The sequence below is a fragment of the Zingiber officinale genome, chromosome 5A (assembly GCF_018446385.1).
Source record: "Zingiber officinale cultivar Zhangliang chromosome 5A, Zo_v1.1, whole genome shotgun sequence".
Classification (NCBI taxonomy): domain Eukaryota; kingdom Viridiplantae; phylum Streptophyta; class Magnoliopsida; order Zingiberales; family Zingiberaceae; genus Zingiber; species Zingiber officinale.
The window spans coordinates 38440719-38450353 of record NC_055994.1 but is presented as its reverse complement, the minus strand read 5'-3'; the positions used below and the strand labels follow the sequence as shown (position 1 = coordinate 38450353).

General features: G+C 35.7%; 1 protein-coding gene across 1 annotated transcript; it reads left to right on the top strand.

Annotated features, from left to right (window-relative positions):
• Nucleotides 1-3431: 3431 nt before the first annotated feature.
• Nucleotides 3432-5392, top strand: LOC121980438 (60S ribosomal protein L13a-2-like). Its single transcript, XM_042532471.1, has 4 exons — nucleotides 3432-3759; nucleotides 3905-4021; nucleotides 4113-4200; nucleotides 5089-5392. The coding sequence occupies exons 1-4, from the start codon at nucleotides 3488-3490 to the stop codon at nucleotides 5230-5232; spliced, it is 621 nt and encodes a 206-aa protein (XP_042388405.1). The 5' UTR covers nucleotides 3432-3487; the 3' UTR covers nucleotides 5233-5392.
• Nucleotides 5393-9635: the final 4243 nt, after the last annotated feature.

The window sequence follows — 9635 nt, the reverse complement described above, 5'->3', positions numbered from 1 at the left end:
TCTTAGCTTTGCAATTCATCTTAGAAGAAGGTCAAGGGTATAAAATATTTTTAGCTTGAGATACTTTCCTACCATTTTTGGCACATCCAATAGAAAAATATTTTTGCTTTCCATCATCTCCATTTCTATCACCTAATTTGCAAATATCAAAACCAACATTATGAGTATAGGAATTATAAAATCTATGAACTTCTTCAGATAAAAATGTGATTCCAATATCAGGAAGCTTGACTTCATTTACAGTAAATAGAGATGGGTCTTGATCTGCATGGTCATTTTTATCCTTTATCTCATTTGAATTAAATTTTCCTTCTTCCATTACATTTTCTTCACCTATATGCATTAAAAACCGACCAAAAACACATGATACTACATCACATCATAAAGAAAACACATGATAAAAGATCGATCAAAAGGAGCAGTCAATTCGAAGGTAAATTCATCTGTTCAAAATTGACTTGAAGTCTAACAACACATGATACTACGTCACATAATATATGACAATTCATAACATGAATGTTGAAATACTTTGTTTAGAGTTGATATGAAGAAAAACTTTCATTTCATAGTACTATCACAGATATATTTTCTTTCTTTGTTACTAATAAATCTACAACATCTATAAGTACTTTGAACGATCAAAATTAAGTTTATGCACTAATCCCACCTACTAATAAAACTCAAGAGACACTTCATAACTACTAGTAAAACTCAGAGATACTCTACAACTTCTATAAGAAGAAGAAAAAGAAGAACAAGAAGTTGATTACCTCAAAGAGTACTCAAACTCAAAGTCACTGCTCCTTGCTATTGTAACTTGATGTGCTTCTTTGATTCCTTGGAAGAGAGAGGGAAGAAGAAGAAGGAGGCGTGGATGAGTTTGGGCTAGGTTACCATGAATTGAAGAAAGAAAAGATGTAGAAGAAGTCCTCAAAGAGTACTCAAACTCAAAGTGATTGCTCCTTGCTGCTATAACTTGATGTGCTTCTTCGATTCCTTAGAGAACGCTGAGGGAGACGAGCTTCACTGAGGAAGACGAGCCTCGCTGAGGGAGAATGCTCCTCTCTTCGAGAATGTTGGGAGGAGGAAGACGAGGCTCGCTGGGAGGAGTAAGAGAACAGAAGGAGAAGCGACTGCGACATTTATGAAGAAGGTAGGGTGCACAAGGCAATTTATTGCGAGTAGATTTCATTCGCAAAGCGGTGAGAGAGGGCTGAGGTGGAGTTGGCCACGCGGGCTGCCAACAGGGTCACGGACAGTTGTCACGGTAATTTGTCGTGCCCAATATCATTTCTCTAGTTTATTAATGAGAGAAGACATACAAATCATCTCACTGTGACTTAACTTGAAAGATCTATGTGCGCTGTGCAATATGACTTGACTCTAAAGCATCAATTAGCAATTCAAGTTATTTCATCATCCCATTGTGTTCAGAGTCTCCAACACAAGAGGCAAGTATTAGTCATACGTAAGGATCATCCCCCTAATACTTCGCATTACCCACGTAAGGTTTCAAATGAGTAACTATATATATATATATATATACATACATACATACATACGTAAGGATCATCCCCCTAATACTTTGCATTACCCACGTAAGGTTTCAAATGAGTATATATATATATATATATCTGAAATGCTGTAGAAGTCCCTAAAAGAACTAAGATATATATATATATATATATATATATATATATATATATATCCGAAATGCTGTAGAAGTCCCTAAGAGAACTAAGATATATATATATATATCCGAAATGCTGTAGAAGTTCCTAAGAGAACTAAGATATATATATATATAATGAATAGAAACTGTTTTAGTATATTCAACTCTCGAAATCAAGTTTTATGCGGAAATATGATACTAAACAAGTAGACCAATAATGAAACTCTCTAACTCAACAGCACTCATGTAAAAAGTAATACATTCTATTTATTTATGATAGCCTTAAAGGAAGAAAGGGTAAGATTCGATGTTAGGTTGAATCTGAGATAATTTTATTTGCAAGTTGCAACCAATATCAAGAACCACCATTGAAAATCAACTCTATCAAGGTTTAACTTGTTGTTGGTCAGATTATTCAAAGAAATAAGGATATGAAAACTTGAGATTTTTTTTCTTATTCCTGGATGGTTTTTAATTATTTTAGAACTTTTGCATCGTTACTTTTTTTATATATAATTAAATATTATTTAAAATAAAATGATATACAATTTTGAGTATTTTCATGTAATCCTAAATTCTAGTCTCACGTTTTGATATAGTTGGTATTTATATATGATATTACTTTAATAGATGGTCGATTTTCAACATGTCACCTGATCCCATGTAAAAAATCACTATGCTAGATTAAATCCTCGGTAATTTATCTTTCTTCGAAATTATATGAGACAGTCTAGAAGAGATTCTGAGATGAGGATTATCACATTTTAACCCTTAACATCAAAACTCTACCCGATCGAATAATGTGTGTAACTTTCCAATCGTAGTATGCTAAGTGAGCATTCAAATTACACTGCTTCTTGTTGCTTTGTTGATAGGGATTATAATTTCATCCGAATCCAATAGAGAATTTGATATCCGATCCGAATAGAGGAGAACATGAAGGCATTATCGATACCCAATATCCAACCCGAATATCTGATTATATATATATATATATATATATATATATATATAATTTTAATATGTTTTTATTGAATGATAATAGTTGGATAGATTGAAAAAAATTATAATTATAGAAGATATTCGATCCTTCAATGATATGAGTACACTCATCGGATATCCTATATCTGTTGGGTATGGAGAAGGAGGATATAAAATTCTACTCAAACATTATCATCCCTATTTATTGTGTTTACCCTCTATTTGGAAAGAGGTGAGTGAAGGGGAGGGAAGGGTAAACAAGGAGAAGGAGAGTTTTTACCCATGTTTGGAAGGGAGTGAGTTGTGGAGGGAAGGGGAGAGAAGGGTAAAACTTACCTTGCATGCTTGGGAATTAGTAAAATTTCTTACACCCCAATGTGAGATGTAAGAAAAGGGAAGGAGAGGGAAAAATAAATTATTCTAATTTTATCCTTATTTTTTTGTATGTACAATTTTTTTTTAAAATTGATATTTTTATATTTTTATATATTTAATCTTCATTTCCCTCTCTTTCCTCTAAATAAACCTTTTCTCTCTCCTAAATAAGGATATGATAATTTTTTTACTCTTCTTGCCTTTCTCTTCCATTAAATCTTCATTCACCTCATCTAAACACAGATTTAATCACATTGGCACGATCATTCCAGTAGATGGGCCAATTGTTAGTCCGAAGCAGCCCAAAGCCCAATCCGTTTTGCTCACTGTGTGTGTGAGAGAGAGAGAGTGGAAACCCTAGCTTTGGACTATATAAAATCAGAGACGTTGCCCACTTACGCTAGCCGAAGTGAGACAGAAGGTCTTGTTTCCCCGAGGTCGGCGTCGAAGAAGGTGAAGATGGTCTCTGGCTCGGGGCTCTGCTCGGGACGGGTGGTGGTGGATGCTCGCCACCACATGCTGGGGCGCCTGGCGTCGATCCTCGCCAAGGAGCTGCTCAACGGACAGCGCGTGGTGGTAGTTCGCTGCGAGGAGATCTGCCTCTCCGGTGGGTTAGTCCGACAGAAGATGAAGTACCTCCGCTTCCTCCGCAAACGGATGAACACCAAACCATCCCACGGTCCCATCCACTTCCGCGCCCCCTCGAAGATCCTCTGGCGCACCATCCGTGGGTAACTAATCATTTCGCTCCGCAAATTGCCGTTTTTCTTCATTTGATGGAAGCACATTCCTTGTGATGATTGAAGTCATACACGTTGTTCGACGGCTTTGTGGATTAATAGATCTATCTCGAGTTCTGACTTTTTCTATATTAAGGATGATTCCGCACAAGACTAAGCGTGGTGCTGCAGCGTTGGCAAGGCTAAAGGCGTACGAGGGCGTGCCGCCGCCTTATGACAAAACGAAAAGAATGGTTATTCCAGATGCTCTCAAGTATGGAGGTTTTGGTCAAGCAATTTTATTTAGAAAATATATGAAATGGGATTTACTCGGCTTTTCAATGACCATTTGACTTTTGTTCTAGGGTATTGAGGCTTCGACCCGGACACAGGTATTGCTTGCTTGGTCACCTCTCATCTGAAGTTGGATGGAATCACTCCGATACTATCAAGGTCAGAAATTTTCCTCCTGTTCCCGCATCTGTGTTTTGAAATAAAACAAGGGTAGCTGCGTTGGGCATTCTTTCTATGTATCTTCTTGATAACAGTATATGTTTTTGACTTGTGTATATACAAATAGGGTCAGAAATTTTGCCTTTTTCTCTTTCTAACTAATAGTTCTCAAACTAAACTCAATTGCTTATTTATTTGCATTTAGTTTTCTGGCTCAGCAGTTGAGAACTCTTATTTGCCCATCTTGGTAGCCTGATAGTAATTAAAATATAGTGGTGATTGCTTTTGTTTGTAAATGATATAATGGAGATTCTCTTTAGCTCTTTGGAAGAGTTTGCAGTTGGGGTAATTATTTACTTGCAAAAAACTTAACTATCTTTCATGGTTAGTGATTTTCTTCTAGAGTGGTACTGCTTTATTTGTTTTTTTTTCAAACTTCAACAAATTGTAATTAAGTTGATAACTGAATGATGAAAATTTTCTTTGTTTTTCTTTAGCTGTATGTTCCTAAACTTCCTACTATTACTCAAAAAGATAAGTGGTAACAGATTCCAACTATTTGAAATCATGTGGATATTCATGTTTCTGCCAAATCATGTACTCTTTTCTCCTTTCTTTTGTTTGTAAGATGCCCTCTTGCCTTTTAATTCCTTGATCCTCTTGTATACAACATTTTTACGTGGCATGGATTGAACTTGTGGCCGCACAATTTTATATTAGGAAGTATAGTAGAGTGCTCTCATGATTATTTCTCAGTGTCCAGAGTAGTAAAACTTTGTCAGAATTGGAAGGAGTCATCACATTGTGTTTTATGCCAATCTTTTGTCTTTATTTATGTTTATGCAAACATGGGTAGTCACTGACCAACATGTTAAATGTGTCATACAGGAACTTGAGGAGAAGAGAAAAGCCAGGGCCAAGGTAGCTTATGACAGGAGAAAGCAGCTTACGAACCTTAGGGGAAAGGCAGAGAAAGCTATTGATGAGAAGCTTGGTTCTCAGCTCGACATACTTGCTCCCCTCAAATACTGAGGTGATTGTCCTATTTTAGTTGGATTGCTAGTTGTTTCATGCCATTTTTGTTTTATTCAGACTGAAGTTCAGACTGAAGGACAAATGTCTGATTGAGTAACTTTGCGTCATTAGTGTTTTAAGATACCAGATTATTTTGAAATTAAATTTGGTTTTCGTACTGTTGGCTCTCTTGATTAATAATTATTTCTACATCAGAAGTTTCTAAAATTATACTTGTGAAATTGCTGTTTTTTATAGTTTCGTATCATTATGTAAATATCCTTGAAGGAGTTAGTTATAGCAGGAAACTATGTCAGTTGGAAGTTACTTATTCCAAAACTAATAGAAAGTCTAAATGTTTCTTATATTAAAATGTGAACATTAATAGAAAGTCTAAATGCTTCTTCAGTGTACATTTTTTGGAATGTCCAACGCTACACAGCAAATTGTAATGATGGATGTTAGCTTTCAAAAGATAAAACATAAACTTGTATTTTCTTGTGATGTATAAAACTGAAGAGTAAGTTAAACATTCCCAAATGCAATGATGAATGTGCTCTATCTTTAAGACCTGCTTCAAACCGAAAGGATTAAACTAAGAGGACTCGAATCGTTATTGATTGTAAATTTTAATTATATCTTTGAAAAAAACAGAAAAATCGCAAAAGTTGACTAGAACCGCATCGGACTTGAATTTTGTCTGATCAGGTTTATTTCATCTGAATCAATTTCTATGGCTCTTAAAAAGAATAAATAGTGTATGTTTGATTTGCATATGTAAACAATTCCTAGTCTAAAAAATTTCATTCCTCTTAAGAATGCGAATCAACTCAAGCCTAAGAATGGCTAGTTGGGGACGGGCGTATGTGGTAGCAAAAGTAGAATCTGTCATCACAGTTTCACGAGATCAGATTTTCTGATTCACAAAAAAGTGGATCAGGGGATGGTCCACTCTTAATTGCGGTCAGATTGTAATTACAATTCAATTGTAATTGATTGCGATCCTTTCATAAGTTCACTGTCTTTAACAAGTTATAGTTTGGGTCGGAGCGGGCGACCGGAGGCTGCCCCTTGCTCAGCGCTCGGCAACCTAGATACTTGTCCACTTCCGGCGGCCTCCGACCGCTCGCTCTGACCCAAACTATAACCTGTTGAGGATGATGAACCTGGTCCACTTTTTTGTGGACCAGGAGATCTTCTGAGACTAGATCTCCTGGTCCAAAGAAAGTGAACCAGGGGATGTTCCACTATATCATAATTGTGCGATCCCTTCATAAGTTCACCGTCCCTACCAGGTTATAGTTTGGGTCGGAGCGGGCGGCTGGAGGCTGCCCCCTGCTTAGCGTCCGACAATCTGGACACTTGCCGACTTCCGGCAGCCTTCGGCCACCCATTCCGATACAAATTATAATTTAGTGGGGACGGTGAATCCATGAAGGGATCACAACCAATTGCGGCTGGATCACAATTACGATCTGACCACAATTGGGAGTGGACCATCCCCTAGTCCACTTTTTGTGGACCAGGAGATCTTTTCTTCACACAGTTAGTCTAAGTAAATCAGGAAGTTATAGTTGACCAATGCAGGAGAGGATTTTCTCGACTTTACTGAGATTTAAACTCTTATCCTATGATAATAACTCTGTCCCATACTATTCAATTCAATCATGCCCCAGGAGTCGGGATGGGTGTATGTAGGCGAATAGGTAATGGTCACAAACCATTGATTTCTTGAACGTCGCACAAATTCATTGGTAGTGGCTTGTGATCAAGAGGTTAGATACATTATAGGAGCAACTCTATAATCACATTAGGTTTATTATATGTAGTGTTATTTTACATTGCAAAAGTCAAAGGTCCCATTTAGATTAAATATATTGTGAAAATAAAATTATAAAAAATAAACACTTGCTAGACAAGCATGTGTTCAAGATCTTAGATTCCTTTGAAAATTTGTTTAGTTTGAGCGTAAAAAGATTAAAATGAAAATTAAGAGTTCTTGATGCTCAAAAGCTCCACAAGAGTTTTATGCCTATAGCCCCAACCCCAACTTCACTTGACTAAAATCATTTGTCGACGTGTAACCATAAGCAATTTAAATATTGGATTCTAACAATGTTGTTCACTCAGCTGCTCTTGGTCATTCAGTTAATTGATGGTTGTACAATTGAAACCCTAGTCAGTCAATTGAACTCAAACTAAATATACTGTTTGTCTAAATCCTACATTTAGATAACATATCCTATTTAAGTCAAGTAATCTCCTCTAGTTAGTTGAAACTCTCTAGTTGATTGACATGATTAAATAACTCTCCTTACATTACTTATAGAGCTATCGTATAATCTAGAGCTTGTTTGTAGTCAACTTTAAAAATCAAGTTCTAGATAGCCCACAAAATACTTAGCAATCACTTATCAATATGTTTTACATGCCCCCAAAAATCTCAAGATCACAACACTACAATCATGATAGAAGGTTCATATTTTTGGAGATTTCAACTCTTCAATCTAGATTACCTTTCATCAATTTGCCCATGCACCTCCATTCCTTCCCTTGAAGCTTTCATCTTCCTCCTTGATCCATACCGCTTGGCTCAAATCCAAGAGATGGAGCTAGTAGCTCATGATTCAACAAATGTCAAGATGGATGCACTTATTCAAGAGGATGTTGGTTCGATGGAGATCGAGAAGGACTCAAAAGATGGCCAAGATTGTAGGGCTTAGACACTCTAAGGATTATTGTAGGCTTGTCGAGAATTATTAAAGTAATTTATTAACCTAATTAGTCAACTAGTTGGAGTAGTTGATAGAAAAAGTTTTGAGTCCACCGAAGGACTATTCGTTGTTAGGATAAAGATTCACAACAACTAGATTTGAGAAGACTAGAATTGGAGTCAATCGAAGGTAAATCATCAATTATAAAGTCATGGCTTTAAAGTCGTTGCTAGAAAATGTTAAGAGCTTATTTAGTTTAGTTCTACTGCAAATTTTATGTCGAGATCAACCTTTTAGCCAACTAGGAGAAGATCTATTAATACGAAGGGTGTTTATATGATTTGTGTGAGGGAGAGTTTGTCAACAACCTTTTAGGTAGACGTGCAAAATTAGTGACATGGTTGTTGCATGCCATCGCATAGATTGGTGACGATTGAGAAGGTTGTGTGCATGTGGTAGTGACAACACGAGTTTACCAAGGACCAACAATGCCAAATTATAGGTGATGTTGTGTGGGTGCAATGATAATGTTTGGAGGTATGCAAGGTCACATAGGTGTGCAATGACAAGTGGTGTTGCCTCGGTGCACGATGAAGTCAAGGGGGGAGGGGGTGACATTCACGGAGTGGTGAGTGAGAAAGATGGAGGAGTCAAATGATAGGTTGCAACAAACACTAGTTAGGGGTCAACCTCTTAAGCCTGAGAAATTTAACCAGATTAAAATGGTCCACTTTTGGTTCTATTAGGATTTAGTTAAATTGAGTTCAAGTCTAAACCACAATCCAATAAAAAACCTACTAGAATCTCAACCATTTTGCCTAAATTACTCCAAATTAGAATTCGATACTCTTAAATTAGCTTCAAATGCATAAAATTGCCCTCAAATAATTAGCCTAAACTCCTACTCCATTGTTTAGCCAAACTTACCACAAATCATATTTTAATATCCCTAAATCTGGCTTAAAATGTATCTAGTTCCCTTCACATAGCAAGCCTAAATTTCTATTATAACAACAATCAAATCTTTATCCTACTAAATGAGATCAACTATATGGATCCTCATATGTCATTAGGCTTGATCTCCTACTATAGTATTATTTATATTTAATTGAATTATATTTTATTTTATTATTAATAATCAAGTCTTATTTGATCTTCCTCTTCCTTAATTAATATGTGTATTTATCATGGTCTCATATTGTCTAATGAAAACATTTATTGGTTATCTAATACATGCTCATACAATCTTAAATACATCTATTGAAACTTCTCTCAATAGATACAATTTTATTTTTCTCTCTAACATTTTCATTTCTTATTTGTTTATCCTTATATGTCTGTATCCATCTCAATATTCTCATTTGTGCGACTCTTATTTTCTGTTTGTGTGCTCACTTTATAGCTCAATTTTCAACTGCATATAATATAATATGTCTAATTGTTGTTTTATAAAACTTTCCTTTAAGTTTTAAACACATCTTATAATCACAAAAAAAAAAGATATTCTCCTCCATATCAAATATCCTACTTGCATCCTATGTAAAATATTTCTATTAACCCCTTCATTCTTTTATCAAAATGAACATAGATACTTAAAGCTCTTAATTATAGATAACTCATCATCTCTTATTTAACAATTGTCTTGTTACATCTACTACTACCAAACTTAAATCTCATATATTATGTTTATTACTCTATTGAGTCAAA